The sequence below is a fragment of the Rhyacophila brunnea genome, unplaced genomic scaffold (genome assembly GCF_057557595.1).
Source record: "Rhyacophila brunnea isolate RB1 unplaced genomic scaffold, BYU_Rbru_1.0 scaffold_11, whole genome shotgun sequence".
Taxonomy (NCBI): Eukaryota; Metazoa; Arthropoda; class Insecta; order Trichoptera; family Rhyacophilidae; genus Rhyacophila; species Rhyacophila brunnea.
The window spans coordinates 45,078,052-45,098,964 of record NW_028232763.1 but is presented as its reverse complement, the minus strand read 5'-3'; the positions used below and the strand labels follow the sequence as shown (position 1 = coordinate 45,098,964).

Below are 20,913 nucleotides of genomic sequence, written 5' to 3'. Positions count from 1 at the left end.
AATTTCGTATTTTGAGTTGATTTTAAGTAATAGAACCTATCTACTTTGCATCGTAATCTTTGGAACGTATCCCCCGTGCAAAAAGAGGATCAGGTGTACTATGATGCATTCATCTAGTGAATGAAAAAATGTTGTAACATTTTCGATAGATATCACTTTAAAATAACCTAAGTATCTTTAAAGACGAGTCAATACTTACCTTCCGATTCACATCCATTCTACATCGAAGGTTACCAATAATTATATTTTGTATGGTGTAAATTAAATTGTTTAGATTTACCTCAGTTTGTTTGAGTTCAACAGGTTGCACTTCTTTCGGTACTGCCGGCGCTCCAAAAGTTTTTGGTGTAGGTTTAGCGAAAATTGAAGCTGATTCCGCTAAAATAAAATTGGATTTAAATGGAGAAAAACGTTTCTAAGAGCTACATTATGGAATTTTCTACATTGTGTCAGGTCTTCAGTATATAATATTCTATATACATATTCCTTTTAACACTACAACAGACCATTTTTAGTTCATTGAATGAATTATGATATGACATATTAATGTTTCAATACCTTTCACAGGAAGGGCAGTGGGTTGTTGGAGAGTTGTAGCTGGAAATGCTTTGGGTTGGGTCTTCTTCTCTTGGAGAGGAACCGCAAATTGATTGATAGGTGGCTGTTCCTTGGGGGCTCCCAATTGATTGGCCGCAGGCTGCTGCTGTTCCTTGGGAGCTCCAAACAGATTTGATATGATCGGCTTGTTCACCCCGCTTAGAGAAAAAGGGCTAACTGGTTTGGGAACCTGTCAAAGCACAAATCCAATCAACTTTACAGTACTTCGATTAAGAGGTGTATTAATTTACACTGCAGTATAGTTTTCAAATATAATACAGTATAAATGATGATTGAAAATCATGGTAAACAACTTACACTAGATTCTATGAATATGTATACAATAATAGCAATTTCTCATATAGTCGAGATGCGATCAGTCTGGTTTTTTAATTATTCATTTTATTCAGCATTTTTGAGATTTTTTTAAATAACTGACAGGGAAAAGAAAATTAAGTGTTTCTGTGACATCAAAAGTTTAATATAAATAATATAATACAACCATGTACAATGCTTATTGAAACATTTAACAAAAATGTATGTGAATTCAGTTTGTATCTATCAATTTTATTGTGAAATGTTTTATTAAAGCTGATTTATTATGTGCAGGCCACTATTAATTGAGCAACAATTTTTAATCTGGAATTCTGAATTTTTTTGTACATAATGACCACATTGATTTAATTACATTTTGCATTAGATAGAAATAAAAGTTTAAAAAAATGTGTGTGTACTAATTTACGCGCGTAGAAGTTATACTTCTTTGGCGTAACAAAACAAAAACAAAACTTGTTATAAGCTAGATTCTTTGACTAGCTCTTAATTATCTTGTTAAATTACACACTCAAGAGAAAGGATTAATAATGGAACGCCGTAGGTTTATTTCCATACACTTTAACTTTTATTACTAAATTATATAATGGTTTCTCGTTGTTTTTATTTTTAAAGTACCAACTGTCACTCGTTGAAACTGACGTTTAATCGTTTGTTTACATAAAGAATTGCAAATGGCCGACAATAATAAATTCACTGCCTAGGCAACGGAACAATTCTAAACTATAATATCAACTGTATAATCGTCACGATTGCAGTATCATACTGTGGTGTAAAGGTAGTGCGTTCGGCTGATAACCGAACAATCGGTGGTTTGAATCCAATCAATTGCGTTTTTTTCGTGTGAAAAAATAAATTATGTGTTACATGTCACATGTCAAAAGTACACTCCGATCTGTATTACTAAACGCGCCAAAAGAAGTATAACTTCAAAAATCATGAAAGACATACCGTCGGCGTGGATGTCGCAGTGCTCTGAGATATGACGAACGACAGATCTTGAGATGGAAAATTCAAAGTCGTCAATGGCGGAGGTGCCGTTTGTATGTCTTGCCGAACGTTTGGAGGCGTACCAATATCTCTGAAACATAAAAATTAACTGAACATAAAGAGCATAGAAGCTGCAAAGCTAATGTCACAGAAGCAGCTCAAGGATTGCATTCTGCATTTAGAGCAGTGGCCTACAAAGTGGGGTACGTGTTTATATATCTCTTCAAGGAAAACGTAATATTTAAGCAATAAATGAGGAAATAAGTGCATTTTGGAAGAAAATGTGAGAGAGAATTTTGAAAAGGGATGTCTGTAAATCTTTCCTTACTAAACTTGTCTAATTTTATGGCTGAAAACAAAAAGAAGCAAAATATCTTATAATATCTAGACAATTAAAAAAATAGAAATACAGTAAAACCCCATTAATACGAATACAGTTAAATCGAAATTTTCGCGAAAATTCGTAAAATCTATTTCTAGCGATTTCAATCAATTTTAAAAAATTGGAAGATTTCGAGGGAGAGTTTTAGTGTTTTTTTGCCATACATTTTGTATTTTGTGATTTAAATTTTTTTTCGATTTTCTGTCCTGTCCGATTTCAAATTAATGTGGTTTCACTGTATATTTTTGTAATCTAGTTCTATTCCTGTTACTAGCGAAGAATTTTAATAGATTTTATACCCATTTGCTGAAGATGTAAAAATGGTACACCTTCTGATAACTTTTTAAGAGCATTGACATCAGATACAATAAATACAACATTACGATACGAATAATTCCTTTATAATTGATGTACAAGACTGAAAACCGAGTTTTAAATGAACTTGCTGAAGATGTAAAAATGGTACACCTTCTGATAACTTTTTAAGAGCATTGACATCAGATACAATAAATACAACATTACGATACGAATAATTCCTTTATAATTGATGTACAAGACTGAAAACCGAGTTTTAAATGAACTTGCTGAAGATGTAAAAATGGTACACCTTCTGATAACTTTTTAAGAGCATTGACATCAGATACAATAAATACAACATTACGATACGAATAATTCCTTTATAATTGATGTACAAGACTGAAAACCGAGTTTTAAATGAACGTAACAACATTAATTTTATATGTAACCTGAAGTAGAATGGTGTCAGATTCTTCTGGCAGTGTAAGTGACTCTTCAGGTTTTGGTATTGTTACTTTTAAATGCCGCTGACACCACTGCCGCAATGCCAGAAGAATCTGCATTTCCTCTACCTACTTATTTACATTAATGCATTCTGTGTGGCCAGATGATATAAATAGTGGAAAGATTGAGTATAATAATGCTTACGTAATCATCAAGTGAGGCGGAATGTCCAACAGTTCAGGCGGGGAGCAAAGGTTTGGAGAATTTTCAAAAAGATTGATGGCAAAGAACGACACCAGTGTCCCCGTGTGGGACAAAATATGGATCATTGGCATATGCGGAAGAAGTTCATTTTCTCCTGAAATGGAATACAAACCATAAAATATATAAAGACTAATACTATTAATTAATGGAATCAACAGAGACCTCTCGTCGCTGTAGGATTGGTTTGTCGAATAGACCAAATGTCAAATGTTCAGGAGACGAAAAACAAATTTCATTATCCTATATTTAAATACATGGAGGTATTTAAATTGTTGTTTTTACAGCATATGAATGCTGTGTTCATACAAAGTAGTTTACAGAAAAGGATGGTTCTAGTCCATTTAGACACAAAGAATCATTCTGCATTAAAAGGTCGATTTTGACAAAAACAGATATTCGACAAACCAATCCTATAGCGACGCTCTGCAGCCACGTTTAATGATAACATGAGATTCATTAATACGATTGCTAGAATAGCGCAGCTGATAATGTATCTATTGAGTTCTTTTTCAGAAAACACGTGTAATTCTGAAATCTTCATTTTGAGATAATAGCATTTAAACATGATGCACCTGCGCATCTATTCTATACACAAGACTGCTTTCACCCACTACGGCAGCTATCTAGGGTAGGTTTGTAACGAAGTATTAGCACTTATTGTAACAATTACAATAAGTTAGCCGTCTAAACACTCAAAACTGTCTATCTCGCTCTAAAATTTACTACAGCCAAAAGAGGTGCTGTTAAGGGGATGCTCTACAGAATTGCCCTTGAGAATTGAAAATATGATTTTTTTATATGTGGTCCGAAATTGTTGGTCTACTGGTAATATTCAAAGGTCGCCGACAATGCTTCGGTCTAAAGTAAATAATGATCTCTTAATTAAATTTAAATCATAAACACTGTCGAAGTGAACAAAGTATGGGGTGACCAAAAAATGATATCTTCTAATATACGTAAATGTTACTAAATTCAATTTGTTAATCAGCTGTTTGGTGGGAAGTATTGCAACCAATATGATGGATAGCCACGATATAAACTTAATACCTACTATATTAACAACGTTTTAACCTGAAATTGTCCGAGAACTAAACAGACGAAGGATGTTGAAATACTTATCTACCTACATTTTTATTTCATGTGCTATCCAAAAAACATTATTAATGAATAGTATTTATTTTGAATGTGTAGGACCTATTACATAATTATTAAAAAAAATAGGTACATATTGTTTAATTCTAATGCATATTTTAAAAAACGTGGAATATACTGATGTCTGTTTATTATAAAAAGAAAGAGACTTTTTATTACTTACCCGATTGGTTTAAAATTTAGTCTGACACTTTTACAAACAAGTAACGCAACTTTACTTTTAAAATAGGTAGGTACAATAATTATTGTATTTTGTTGGTAAGTAAAGCCAATGCAAGAAATAATTTAAATCAAAAATGATTATTAACGTGGAGTCACCTACAGATTATTTTTTTATTCAAAGCTAGCGGGTCGCTGCGAACATAACAAAGGTACCGACGTATTGAATCACGCCAGGGCTGTCGAATTGCATTATATTCCAAAACTCATCCGTAAAAATCGTTGCCGATTTTATAAATGGAAATTTCTCGGTGTACATAGTAAACAAACCTACGAATAAAAAAAGACAGGGACAAGGAACATACTGATTCATCGCAGTATAACAACTGACAACCAAATTCGCCATTTTTTTGGAAAGCGACGATTTTGCGTAAACAAATATTACATGGTCTGTACGTGTGCGGTAAACTTCGTATGTGTTTGTAATATTGTGTATTTTATGTTTGTGTATTACGCATTGTCGGTCATATTTGCCGGTCTTTCTGATTGCCGTGATTTGTACACATATTCCTTCCTGACTTTTTTTATTCGTAGAAAAAAACAGTATTTTCTATTAGTTATATGAAGTTGACCTTGAATCTGTAATAAAATAATACACAAGATTTTCAAAAAGAAAAAAAACACATTTTCCAAGCTTTCAGCCGTGCTCACTCATGAATGCCATTTCTCATTTACGTAAGTATATACAAATTTTGATGTTATCTTGCAAAGTAAACAGTTATCTGACCTTTTCACTATACATGTATCTACATGCAAATGTAATGTTTTCAAGTAATTGATATGGATTATAGACCATCGTATTATTTTCTCAAAATCATAAAGATAGTATAATATTATTTTAGTATAATATACACCCGTGGATAGTTATATCAATAATCCACCCGAGTTATCAGTATGTATTTGCACAGGTTTAATTAAAAACTATGATGAAATTAACATTTTAACGATTTACAGATTTTCCTGTGTTAATAGCAAGGTTCATATTCCGATATACCTACACCTACTCATATCAAAATACACTTCATCACATATGTGAAATATTTTGATAAGTAAATAAGAACAATACAAAAACGCTTGGAAATGTGTAATTACATATTCCATCTGTACAGGAAGGCATTATTAACTTTCAATTATTTGTAACTCTTTAAAACGTAACCATTAGGGTGATAAAACCAACACGAAAAACGTTACTTATTGTGATTGATTATTAATATCATATATTAATATATTTTGACAGCCCTGTTTTACAGTCGGCGGATAGACGCGCAGGTATACATGTTATTTGATGCTAATAAGAATAAATCCATGAATGAAAATTATAAAATAATAACGTTTCTTGAAATAAAATCTTCGATGATTAGTGGTTCTTGCGAAAAGATCGATTTAAATTAACGTACTGACGCAAAGGTGTGTTTACGACTGAATTATAATTCAATGTCTTTCTCTTGAGGTCACTCTTAAAACATAGCACTTATACTGTTGTGTTGACTTTATACTGTTGTGGGTCCCATGATCGAATCCCGGGTCTAGAAAATTCACATGTTGTTTTTCAATGTGTGTTTGGACCGTCCCCCGTCAGGCCCATAAATGATCCTCTCAGGATCGAACATGGAGAAGTAATAAGAATACGAACTGAAAATTTTGTCCATTAAATTGACGTCCGCAAAATCAAGGTATTGCTGCAGTTTCATAATTATTTTTATGGTTATAATAATGTGAGAGACGATTGGTCAGTCCAAATTTTTTGTAGAAAAGTCAGCACCTTATTGTAAATTGTTGGAATTCTGGTATTAAATTTTCAGAAAGCATCGAAATGTAGGGAAGTTATTGATTTTCACTATTTTATTTAGTATATCAATGATAATTTTAATAACATAAAGCAACTAACCCCATGGGAGTTGGTGTATAGCTGCATCATCATAAGCTACACCGATAGGATAGTTCTCCTGTTTGTCTTCAGTCAACGGCAGTTCCGCTCTAGCTTCATCAGTCTAAAATTAAAACAAATAGCATATTTTTATAAAACCGAATCTATAAAATGCCTTCAAGACAGTAGTCATGAGTAATGAATGAAGAGTCTTACAAGAATCCAATTTTTCCAGTTTGCCTTGTCAGGTGATCCGAGGACGCCAACCTCCATGCTGTTCGCCGATAAAGCCAACATAACTCCCCTGAAATACAATTAAAACAAACATAATATGAATAATCAAAGAAATTGAATAAAACCTTCTCTAAAATAATCCTGAAAAAAGGACTACCGAACTACAGTATACTGTCGTATGCATGAGATTCCCAAAAACCTTATAGGCTATATACTGCACGTTTGTATGCATGAGTAAAAACGTAATTAGCTGTTAAGTGACGTCACGAATGTGACATATCATGTGTCATGGTGTTCGTATTATAAAATTTCATTCCCCGATAAATAATTCAAAATTTTGAAATTGTAAATGTGTCTGAAAGTGTGCGAACGGTACCATATAAATTTGATAATTATACATGAATAATTATTATGAAATTTAAATAATTTATCAGTTATTTTATCACATGTATTTTATAATTATTCTACTGTACGAAAGGTTGTATTGCCAGTAAACTTTTCCATTTGGTGGCAACACTGAATACATTTGGTGGCAATACTGAATATTATTATGACTAACTTCACTTCAATTATTGAGATCTCAAAAGAGAATAAGAATAAATGACAGAAAATGCAAATGATTTAAGACAATAATATGTAATGATCTCTGTATAATATTATCATTTATACCAATCACCGTATGATACTATTGATGTTTCCAGTGTATTTGAGAGTTGTGCCTCGTTTATTACAGTTATCTTACAATAATTAACTAGGTAGGTAGGTGGTACCGTAATATTTTGAAGAACGCAGAATGCTTACAATTGTATATTTTAATGCCAGATACAGCAGTAGATACATATTTTTGCGGTGGTTTAGCGGAGATATTTTATCGTAATCTTACGTAAGTCCATCTTATGTCTCCATGAGAAATATTGCAAGCGAAATAGGCGAAATAAGCGAGGCATTTTATCAGTTACCTACTATCTAGATTATAGACTAGGGATCAAAATTATACGTATTTTGTAAACAGCACGACTAGGAACTGTTTTTAAAGTTCGCAAATGTTTTACAGAATCTACAAAACGAATAAGGGCCTCAACCAAATGTTTTTTGCAATGAATGCAAAATTAAAATGACATTTGAAAGTGACAGCTAGCTGAGGCAGCCATTTTTAATGGCGCGTGACGTCAGATCGCTTACGTCACAAAGAGTGTTATTAGCTATTCGATGGAAAATCGGTTAAATAGCTTATAAAGAATTTGGGAATCTCATACATACGGCCCATAGGCTGCAATTTATTTGTACTAGTAAACTTCATTTTGTTGCGAAACCACAGGGATTTCAATAAAATTTAAGAATCACTCAGTCAAATATATTTTTATTATATTGTTGTTATAAAAGTATGTTCAATTAATAAATTTTTTTAATAGGTGAAGTTTACACAATATTTTGTATATACAGTTGAACTTGGTTATTACGAGGAAGATGAGACCGACTGAATTTGCTCGTTACATATTATAAGCATTGCTCGTTATATCTTTATAAAACATTTTTCGCGCCACATTCTATTTAAGCATAGAACATTAAAAACCTGAAAACCATTGTAAAAATCCCCAAAAGAAGCATGGCATTAATAAACTACAAAAGAAGTTGTTTATTGTAATGAAGTGTTAGCCGCCGGCGTTGGTAGGTACCTACTGACTTCGCAAAGCTTGGAATTTTGACATGCAATTTCAACCATTTGCGTGGATACTTTTTCACTGTTGTCGGCGAAAACACCAATTAGGTACTTAGACACTTAACTAGTGTCATAAACGTAATCCGATCTCGGCGGCATCGGTTTAGTTAACTGCCCGGTCGGATTTTATTGCTTATGGTCGAAAATGTTGTTTTTAAACGATCGACACATTAACAGTTTTGCTCGGTATACCCGAGAAGTAGCTCGTTATGAAGTTGAATAAATGTATGGAGAAAATCATAAACTAAAATGCCAACGAATGTTTCCTCATTACATCCGAGATCTCGCTATTTCCGTGATCGTAATAATCGAGTTCGACTGTATATGTATGGCTTATATAGGCAATAAATATAATTGCTTACCATAATGGCAGATGAGTTAAATTATATTGCGTATATCGGTATCCACCACTGAAACATATATCGTCGTAATTGATACAGGTCGGTGTCCCCGCTTTAGGCGTGTTCACAATCGTAACACCTATAAAGAAAATAGATACTATTAAAATTTTGTAGGGCATAATAAATCATTCAAGAACATAATAGAAAAAGCTAAGCCTATAACAATGATTATAAATATGAAATTCATATTCAAATAGTCATATATTATAGTCAACATTATTTCATGTAGGAAGGGGAATTCATGAATGTATGAATGTCGATTTGGAGTAGGTAAAATAATTATTAAGAGAATAATTATCATATTTTTGTTGGGTAAGATCCTGCGTCCATTACGACGGCAAACCGCTGCAACACGATACAATGGCTGGTCTGTAAGCATAACGACACGCAGTCGGCGTAGGTTGTGTACTATCTGGGTATGTAAAGAGAGGAAGCAAGGTAAAGCGGGGGTACCGCTATGGAAGTAATAAAGTGAGGTAAGGAATGCTTGAGGTTGTACGGATCAAAAAAATCTGGTGGTGAGCTCGACCACCAGTCATTGGGTTGTGTTGTAGTGGCTGGCCATCGTCATGGGAGGTGGTTCTAAGTGTACTTTTTGAATGCTATGTCCATTTACATCAAATATCTATATTAATCACTTAAATATGTGTGCAATCGAGGCGATGACATTTTATTTACTCTCTCAAATAAACATTAATATGAGTAATATTAATACTATCGACCGAAGGTACTTGCTGGAATTTGAATTTAAATTCTAATTGATTTAAGTTTTGTACTATTCCATTTGAGTGATTTTTTGCGACCCGGGTTTCGCCTTTCGGTGTGTATACGTTTGTGTACCTATGTTATACATATATATATATATATATATTAGGTGGGTTTATTTGTGGATTTGTTATTTTAAAAAAATAAAGTAAGTATCATGTAAGAATATTATTGAATATTAAATGTTTAACTAATAACTTCTTAAAGACTGATATCATAGATATATCTCATTAGTTAACGCTATTAAATTCCCAATACGTTACCATTGTTCCCAGAATGGACGATTTTACACCTCTTGAGTGTAGCATTTTTATTGTATACACTAATTACTAATGATATATTATTAGGTTTTGACGATTTATACGCTTATCGAGTGTATTGCTAGTGATAAGGTAGGGGTTTTTTACAAACACTTTAACTATTCATAATTTGTTTGTTATATTTTTTATTGTGATCCTTGACTTAATAGCTAGGTGATAAAGTTTTTAGCTACTTTATTGTATTAATTTGTTATATAAGTAAGAGTTAACTGTATTCGTTGTCAGTGTGTATTTGCCATTTGGAGAGTGCACATAGTGCCTGAAGAGGCTGAAAGGCGAAACCCGGGTCACAAAAAAACGACTCAAATGGAATGGTATAAAACTTAAATCCATTAGAATTTAAACATGAATTTGATAAGTTATCATTCGTAAGTATATATTATTTTGTTTTTGGATTGTTGGTCAATCTATAAAGGCATAAAATATCTCAACGGCATATCAAGTCATGACAGATTGAATATATTAAGAATAAGAAAGAATCGTTCATACATGGTCTCTTCACTGGATCCGCAATATCACTGTACACAACACTATACTGATAGTTGGATATCCAATTGATTGCGATTGCTTTTGTATTATTGTTCCCAAATATCGGTGGCGCTGGAATGGTTTTCACCAGTGTTAGATCTGGTTTATACTGCGTGAGGGTCCCATCAGCGTTTCCGGTGACAACTAGTTTACCTTTTGGGCTCCACGATATGCACCTGAAAATTAATAAGTTGGAATACTTTAAGAATATTTTATCACTTATCATAATATCTATCGTTTCATTTTATCGATTTAGATTACTTTGAGAATAATCTAAATAATTTTGAAAGATTCAGCGTTTACTTGGACCACCAAGTAAACTCTGTAAAGCATTTCAAGATAATTTATATATCACTTGGTATTTACCGGATATAAAAATATTTTATGACACGTGTTTCACTCACACGGTCTCATTTATCAGGTCTATATTAGAAGGAGCTAGTGTTCCACCAATATTAGAACGAATAATTTACAAGATTTTGAGAATGTAACATTCAATATATTGAACATACATAACTTGAAAACACCTCAGATATATACCCACTAGAAAAAATCATATTTGAAAAAAAATACGATGCTAAACGGGATTTGAACCTGTATAACCACTGGTATTGCGCCAACTGTGCATTAAGGTAATTAATATTCCTTGATTTAATACACAAAAACCGATAGTAAATAATAACGCAATTTGATAAGCATTTCATGTATTACCTACTAGTTTAAATTGTCGTAATTAGAGAGGAGGCTCGTAGCATAATTGGTTAATGCACAGTTGGCGCGATACCAATGGTTATACGGGTTCAAATTCTGTCGAGCATCGTATTTTTTATCAAATATGATTTTTTCTAGTGTGTGTATATCTGAGGTGTTTTCAAGTTATGTATGTTCGATATTAGATTTAATTAACGTATTCGATGCCTAAAGAGTAACCATTTTTAAGAATTCACAAACCATCCAATCGAAAATAATCATACTCCATAAGAATAAAGTACGCTTAAAATTAATAGAAATAAAAATATCAACAGGAATAACATAATAAATAACAATTATAAAATCTTAATTGCTCTCAACTCCTCAGAATTTTCCTATAAGAAATTCCCACTCAATTGAAACCTAGAAATTTTATCAACTGTCCCTTTCTCACATAACACACCTCAAAGCACTAACGATAATAAATTGTAGTATTTACTTTACTTAGGTACCTGCAGAACTACTCATGCTTGAAAAAGCTCACTGAGATGTTCTTCAAACGCAATATGAAGAAGTATATTAAAATGTGTTTCCAATATCTTTCCAACACTCAACATATGTAAGAACCCGATGTGTCGTATGACAAGGTTGTGCATCTCAAGCTGAGCCATATTCAATACCGATTGATATATGCTTATGAGAGTTCACGGGTTCAAAAGACTAGCTTATAGGGAAATGTAAGTAAGTTACCTTGCATTGGCCGGTGTCGTTTGAGCTTGGAGAGAGTTTTGCTTGCATTGAAAGACGGAAAGAGCTCCATCGGACGTACACGATGCAAACAAGTCCGCCTGACACGGGCTCCACATTAAACTTCCTAATGTCACATTCGGCGAAGCACTCATGCGAATTTCTTGGAATATAATTGGGTTCTGAAAAAATCAGACATTTTTTTCTTTATCTATAAACAGATTAAGTACATTATCGGGGTGCGTTATGAATTGAGAGATCAAATGATATGGATGCCATCAGCAAGTAAAACCTTCAACTTCTAACATATTAGCGGAAAGTTCAGAAATCAAGAGGCTGCTGGTGTTGATTGTTATTATAACCAGTGGCAGCTGCTCTAATACTACAAAAGTGTACAGCATGTCTAATAAATTTATAAAAGAAAACATCACTCATTTATGCAATCAAAAAGTTAAATAAGCACAAACACAAAGCAAAATATGTATGTGTAACAATAAATGCTTCAGTAGATTATTGTTTTTATTTAATAAAACGCAATTTTTTTTGTAGTACTTATTCCACTTTTAATCAATAGATTAGAACCGGTTTCGTCCGCCTCAGAGGGACATTTTCAAATTTCCCACTTCATCATTGATATTGATTAAAAGTGGAATAAGTACTACAAAAAAAATTGCGTTTTATTAAATAAAAACAACAATACAATGCAGTTCCACCATGAATTGACAGTTAACAAAATAAAAGAAAGCTTCAGTACATATATTAATATTATTCGTTACAATGTATCTAACACAATAATCATGGTTTTTGTGAAAATTGTATATTTCATTTATTTTTTTATGAAAGATATAATGGAATGAATCGATTACCTACTTACTTACTATCATAATGACGTATCATTTTGAAATGATTATGTTACCTATAAGCTATGTCTACATTTGATCACTTTATCTTCCAATTCACTTCAAATTTTAGTTCTGGTATCAACACTTGAGTAGTTTAGCACATGCTTTATACCCCGTTTACACGTGCATGAATTTACTGCTGACAGTACGCATTATCGCGGCCATAACAAAAAAAATGGATGTGGAAACACATATTATCGTGCAAATTGCAAGATTGCATGCATGGCTTAAAAAAGTTCAGAAGCTTCTGAATTTTCACATGACAATTGGACTGTGCGATATCTACCCCTGCGAAGCAGAAGGATAGTGGTGAACCTGTCAAAAAAAAAAAGACTACACCGCACAGAGAATGTCAAGTAGTACCATAAAATGACCATATCGCGTATCGCTAATTCTTGAAGGATGAGATTGGCGAGACAGTCAGCACTTTTACGTGTATGGGATAGGTTAAAATTCATACTATTGGTGCAAGTAAATCCATGCATGTGTACAGGCGCTACTAGGTTGAAAGCGTGTTACGCACAGCGCAACCGTCTACAGTTGTACATCAAATGGTCTTCAATTTTTCACAGGAAGTAGTGTTGTTATCTTTTTATAATGCTGATTTTAATTCAAAGACGTAAAAATTATAGTATTGTGTAATACTTAACAATACTACACAGAATATTTTTTGTTTTGGACCCTTCAGAATTGTAGTATTTTTGGCTTATCTGGCATAAAATATAGTATAATTTACTTTTATACATTTTTCACGGAATCGTTCCGTTGGCAAGTGACATGATGATCCATCGGTAGTGGAGCTATGTGCGCTAGCACTTTCATCATGAATAATGGCTATTTTGAAACTGGTTTGAGGCAGGCAATGCACTGCGATGCGTTCATCTAGCGATGAAAAAATGCCCGAATGTAGACAAGGCTATATATGGATAGGTATTTATCAAATAATTTTTAAAGTAATTGATCAAAATGTAATAATTTTTTTTCCCAAACCTCTGAAGCTAGGCTAGGCACGCTGTACAGCAATGTAACAAGGCTGTCATTTTTGTGGACAACAACACTTAATAAGTCTTTTGTGCAATTCACTGTCAGATGTACTGGATGTGCTGGTAAAGCGATCACTCGACGCGGGCATATCTGGCCGCTGTATTCAATTAGGTCCTTAATCTTAAAAACTGAAAATCAAAATTTCATTACATATTGTTCTTTTGGTTTATAAAAAAATATTAAACTTCGTAAAATTCTTACAAACAATTTTTTAAAAATACCCCTCAAAGGGACAGGGGAGAGATGTGTGAATTAAAAAAGGGTGGGAATTAATCGCACAATGCAATAATCAAAATTCACAAAAAAAAAATAACTTTAACATTTGGAAAGTAGTTTTCACATATATTTAATGATTTCACAAATAAATAGAAGAAATCACATAAAATAGTTTGTTTCACAAAACAAAAATCATTAATCACTCATTGTAAATATAAATTCACTCAATTTTGACAACTTCACACATTTGTAAAATTGTTTTCACCGACAAATAATATATCGCACAAAGAAAAGGTAGAAATTCACAAATGTCAAACTAATAATTGTAGCAGCAATACAATTTATTAGAAGGCAATCGCAAAAATGATGCTTAGATGTCAATATAATTAATGTTTAACGCAGTAATATAAATATGTGTATATTCGTGCTGCTATCGTTCATATATTATTTGATGTAAATCTACAACCAAATAACACACCACCTAGGTATATCTTTTTCGGTTCATCGATATAAATTTTGGTAAATGTGGCGCAGATGCCGTCATGAGATTGTATAAGTATCATTTTTGAACTAAACCTAACCTATTCTAACGTAATCTAACCTAATATAACTTAACCTAACCCAACCTAACCTGACCTGACCTGACCTAACCTAACCTAACCTAACCTAACCCAACCTAACCTAACCTAACCTACCCCAACCTAATATTAGGTACCTAATAATATAATCTTAGATTGTGATAATGAAGTATCAAAATCTATGAGCATTTCAAATTTTAAATTAACAATTATTGGATCGAAAAACCTATGTGCCTACAGAAAAAGGTATTTATTATAATTGTCTACTGGAATAAACTATTTTCGTAAAAAAAATCATAAAAGCTCATGACGGCATCTGCGGCACAATTACCTAAGTTTTAATTAACGTCACTTTCTAAATAGGTATTTATAGTATCATTTGAATCTGAAAGTAGGTACCTAATACATACTTATGTTTTGCCAAAATATTGTTTAAAATCATTAAACCTAATTTTCATAGTGTTTGTATTCTTTTACGATTAATTGGTTACAATAGTATATTGATACGTAAAGACTACTTTTTCCTTAGTGCAAATCGATCATTTGAGTGTTGTAGTTGATTTGTGAATATCATCCATTTCCGATGTGACGTACATCTTTTTAAATGTTGTCAGCGCTTTGTGAAAACAGTCTATTCAATTGTGCGAATATATATTCCCCATTAAAAAAATCTCATTATGTATATCAATAATTGATATATATGGCAATATTTGGCACTAATTACTTCATATCGTCAAAAATACTTGAAAAAGGGCCCATATTCACATTTTTTTTTCAACCGTGTCCGATTCTAATAAGATCATATGGGCCTCGACGGGGTGGAGGGTTGTATCGACAGATTATTGTTTTTACGAGAAATAGATGTTAACTACTTGCTCAACCTATTAGGTCCATTCTCACACTTTAATTTGAAAAACAATGTGTATTTGCCAGACTCATGATTCGAACCTGGGACCCATGACATTATAAGCCGATCGGCCATCGTGGGCGTTAACATTCAAAATATTTAATATAAAAATCAAAATGATCGTATGATACGAGTACAACAATTTACACTATGTGACAATTAAAAATTATTATTGTACAATTTTTTTTCATGAAAACTAAACAAGATGAGAAAAGCAAGCGCAACAATGGCAGGTGGCAACAAGTGGAGTAAGTTTCCAGAAACAATCTTGTGACAGTGTCCTGACACAACCTAGTGAAAAAACCCAGAAACGGATGAAAACTTATGCCCTTTGCAGTGGGCTTTGAGCCATATGTTTTCATTTGTTTCTGTTCTACAGTAGATTGTGTTACATTTTAGATGTCAATTGAGGCGGTCGTAAACCTCCATATTCCACCATTTTAGATAATCACAAAAAATCGTGAAGCACATTTAGGACTGCAAATAAATTATTTTATTTTTACAAACATATTAATTAGTAAACAATTATTAGAAGGAGTGAATAGCAAAATAAAATACACATAAGGTGAATAAAATGAATAAAAAATCATCTTTAAAGTTAGTTGTAGAATATAAAAAAATTGCGGTGATATATAAATGACTGTGAAACCTGAGCAGTAAAATATCAAATTTTCTGAATACATAGTAATACAGTGGAAAAGTACAAAATCAGAACAAATAAAAATATCAACAAAGAAAAAATGGAGTTTACTGACTTTAAAACTACTTACTAACCTCAAATTAGAAGATGGCAATGGATAAATTTCGATGAGGGCTTTTCTCTCATTTTGGTAATTCGATTCAATGATTTGGAAATTTTAATGAATTATGGGCTGTTTTTAATAGGTACCTACATTACATTTTCATTATATTATGTTTACCTTAATTTGTCATTCAGGTAGGTACTTACTTAATAAATACAATTTAAAATTATATGTTGGTAAACATAAGGAAAGTTGTTAATGTGTACTTACTTGCTGTATAAAATAATGCACATACTTATTACTTAAATGTCGAAAAAATTCGAGTTATAGTTCGAGTTCGAGTATAATTCGAGTTGCAATATTATAATTCTTATTACCAAGAAATTGTTTGTCAGGTGTCCCCACAAAAAGTAATCCGAAGCGACTGGCAGCTGCAACTTGGTTGAAGCTGTTGATCGGAGTCTGCAAAGATGAACTGAAAGCTCGAACATGTCGATGACGTTTGAATTGGAATTTCTGGAACAGATAGGTGGTTAACTTAATTATCTTTGGAGAATAGTGTACCAAAATAGTTAACAAAATCGTTGACTACCTCATGTATATTATGTTAAGTTATATTATATTAAGAGATTGGTGAAATAAGCATACCAGAACATCTATGCTATCGGCAGAATAATTGACAATATCCATGTTGGCTTATTGGTAATCTCTAAAATACTGATTAGAAAAGATACATAATATAAGTATAATACTTTTATAATTATTTCTCAACGATAAAGAACTCAGATTAATAATTCTTGTTTGTCAAAAAATTGACAGTAGAGGCTAGGATTTAAAGAGGGAAGAACTTTGTGGTTCAGTCATAGACTAATATACTGGTTCAGTGTTCCGTTAAGCGTGAATAGTCTATGATTTTAGTTGCAATCTTAAAATAATAATACAATTATTATAATACAATGGGTGGGAATTAATCGCACAATGCAATAATCAAAATTCACAAAAAAAAAATAACTTTAACATTTGGAAAGTAGTTTTCACATATATTAAATGATTTCACAAATAAATAGATGAAATCACATAAAATAGTTTGTTTCACAAAACAAAAATCATAAATCACTCATTGTAAATATAAATTCACTCAATTTTGACAACTGCACACATTTGTAAAATTGTTCATCACAAAGAAAAGGTAGAAATTCACAAATGTCAAACTAATAATTGTAGCAGCAATACAATTTATTAGAAGGCAATCGCAAAAATGATGCTTAGGTGTCAATATAATTAATGTTTAACGCAGTAATATAAATATTTGTATATTCATGCTGCTGTCGTTCATATATTATTTGATGTCTACAATCTACAACCAAATAACACCACCTAGGTATATCTTTTTCGGTTCATCGATATAAATTTTGGTAAATGTGGCGCAGATGCCGTTATAAGATTGTATAAGTATCATTTTTGAACTTAACCTAACCTAACCTATTCTAACGTAATCTAACCTAATATAACTTAACCTAACCTAACCCAACTTAACCTAACCTAACCCAACCTAACCTGACCTGACCTAACCTAACCTAACCTAACCCAACTTAACCTAACCTAACCCAACCTAACCTGACCTAACCTAACCTAACCTAACCTAACCTAACCTAACCTAACCGGCGGCTCTCGTGGTGCAGTGGGTAAGGCGCTGGCCTTCCACCCGAGAGTTCTGGGTTCGATTCCCGGTCACGACAAAAATATTTATGTGTTTTTCTCAAAGCCTGGGTGTTTGTGATTGTTCAATTACTAACAAACCACCTTGTACGAAAAAGCAAGGACATGGTTATTAATAATTCTAAAAAAAAAAAAACCTAACCTAACCTAACCTAACCTAACTTACCCCAACCAAATATTAGGTACCTAATAGTTTTCGTAAAAAAAATCATAAAAGCTCATGACGGCATCTGCTGCACAATTACCTAAGTTTTAATTAACGTCACTTTCTAAATAGGTATTAATAGTATTATTTGAATCTGAAAGTAGGTGCCTAATACATACTTATGTTTTGCCAAAATATTGTTTAAAATCATTAAACCTAATTTTCATAGTGTTTGTATTCTTTTACGATTAATTGGTTATACTAGTATATTGATACGTGAAGACTACTTTTTCCTTAGTGCAAATCGATTATTTGAGTGTTGTAGTTGATTTGTGAATATCATCCATTTCCGATGTGACGAACATCTTTTTAAATGTTGTCAGCGCTTTGTGAAAACAGTCTATTCAATTGTGCGAATATATATTCCCCTAATACAATTACGAGCGAATAGGTTAAACCCAAAGAGATTGGACTCCTCCCCAGAGGTAGCAAGCAAATGTCAGTGTGTACTCGTTTTGTGAGAGAAAGTTCTATTTCTCTGAAATTAGGTACACTTTGCTGCAAATGGGCCATACTCGGACATAAAAACGCCCCACTGAGTATTTTTTTTTATCAATACAAGCTTACAACCAATTTATGATAAACGTATTTTCATTATAAAAAGTTCCCGCAATAAAAACTTTATTTATGTATGTATTTTATTTTTAATAACACAAAAAACACAATAATATTATGAAAAATTATACACAAATCAGTTACCTAATAAATAGCAAATGGTTAAATATTGGAATAAGAAATATGGTCTTGTTTTTACATATTGTTCTATATAAAATAACATAGCATTATTGTTTAGATAAAACGGTTAAATAAAAAACACAAATAATTAGTTAATTACAAACAAAAAAAGTTTATTTTATTACCTACCTATTTACAAATGTGTATTTTGAAAATATTTTATGAAATAAAAATATAACATGGGTTCGTTTTTGACATTCTAATATTGTGTATAAAATTACTTGTTTATAATAATATAAACCTATTAGACACAAAATACAGGTAGGTATGTTGAAAATTTGATTAAGGTGAATCGGGGTAAGTGCACCATATAAAATGCATATTTGAAATTTAAAGTGGTGCCACATTTCACAGGAGTATCACATTGCTTTCAAATTTTTATAAGAAGGATATCAACTATTTCTTATTCTAATTATTTTATCACCACAACAATATATGCTGTTTTTAATTGATTTTTAAGTATTTTCATTTAAAAAGTACGAACATGTGCACTTACCCCACTTTCGGGGTAAGTGCATATTATCATATTATTTTTATTAATTGCTCACATAAAGAAAAGGTTCAATCTCCAATGCAATAAAACGCAATAAATACACAATTTCGCTTTATTAAAATACTAAATATATATGTAACAAAGCATATTTAAAATAAAACTGGTCAGGATGGGGTAAGTGCACCTAAGTATTGCTAGTGATGGGCAAAAAAAACAAATGTAAGTAATATGTTTATTTTTTAATCTTGTTTTTCACAATATTTACTAAATGTAATAACCGACCTAAATATATGTTTAAAATTTAAATAATACAGTTAATATCAGAATAAGCAAAATTAATGTGGAAATAATAACTCACAAATCGCCTCGCCTCTATGGCATTTTTGAAACATAGTAAGTACTTTCAATGAAATATAAGGGGAAAATATACATAATGCATTTATTTATGTATGTTGTATAAACATACTTTAATAAATACAAAATGACTTATTGAATATTAAAACCATTAAAAGACATTTTAAATATGAATTCTCCTCGTCTTCCTGTTATGGGATTGGGCAAAATCGATATAATATCTGCGTCATGTACTTCTGATATATCATCAATTTTCGGGTATGAAAATACATAATAATTATCTTTACTTAAATGCGAAACCTTTCTTACGAATTTCGCAATGATTACCTTCTTTCTTTCGTCAATTTTTAAAATGTTGCCTATATAATGTTTGAGGCTCTTCTTTGCCACAAATTTGGCAAGTATCCAATTACCAAGTTCTTTTTTTTCAATATTTAGATTTTGTACATTTATTTCCAATCGCTCGTTAATATCATTGGTATCAAAAGTATCTAACGATAGATCTTCTTCCATTAACAAATTTAGAAAATAATCACTTTCATCTTCAGAACTCGATTGCCATTCAGATTCACTGACATCTGTTTCTGACAATGACGCTACAGTTTGTAAATGTTTTTTATGATTTATTTTTGGTGCTATCTTTTTGCAAATTACTTTAGTTTTCTCCTGGAACTTCTTTTTAGTACTCATTTTATTTTTAGACTCTTCGAGCTTATCATTTAAACGTTTTATGACATCATCATACGTTATAACTTCCGCTCCATGTGAAACTTTTGTCTTTTTTACTTTAGCAGGCTCATTTCTTCGTATAGATCTTAACATGAGTTCTTCAAATGACCGTTTGATTGGCACTATTTCTGAAATATTTTCATCGTTATCCATGAAATCTAAATTAGCTGGCTTAATTATTTTGTCTTCTAAAATTGTTATCTTCTTTAACGGGTCAAGGCAGCTATTTCTTGCAGTAGAAGTAGAAGGCTCGGAATATTGAATACAATCCTCTATATGTGGTTCAAATTGTGTTTCAAAAGGTTCTGAGGTGGAAGGTATAGCATAAAATGCTTCCA

The 20,913-nt window shown here is 32.0% G+C and overlaps 1 protein-coding gene across 1 annotated transcript in view; it reads right to left on the bottom strand.

The window, feature by feature from the left end:
* LOC147078752 (uncharacterized) overlaps positions 1-17,250 on the bottom strand; it is a 53,031-nt gene extending 35,781 nt beyond the window's left edge. Inside the window, exons 1-12 of the mRNA XM_085960428.1 lie at positions 16,989-17,250; positions 16,718-16,856; positions 13,843-14,024; positions 11,954-12,132; positions 10,475-10,689; positions 8,862-8,979; positions 6,762-6,849; positions 6,567-6,669; positions 3,248-3,401; positions 1,882-2,011; positions 559-787; positions 281-378 (exon numbers count right to left, since the gene is read on the bottom strand). Coding sequence (XP_085816554.1) covers positions 281-378; positions 559-787; positions 1,882-2,011; positions 3,248-3,401; positions 6,567-6,669; positions 6,762-6,849; positions 8,862-8,979; positions 10,475-10,689; positions 11,954-12,132; positions 13,843-14,024; positions 16,718-16,856; positions 16,989-17,030 — 1,677 coding nt within the window. The 5' untranslated portion in view covers positions 17,031-17,250. The remainder of the gene's footprint in view (positions 1-280; positions 379-558; positions 788-1,881; positions 2,012-3,247; positions 3,402-6,566; positions 6,670-6,761; positions 6,850-8,861; positions 8,980-10,474; positions 10,690-11,953; positions 12,133-13,842; positions 14,025-16,717; positions 16,857-16,988) is intronic.
* Between the last annotated feature and the right edge of the window lie 3,663 nt (positions 17,251-20,913).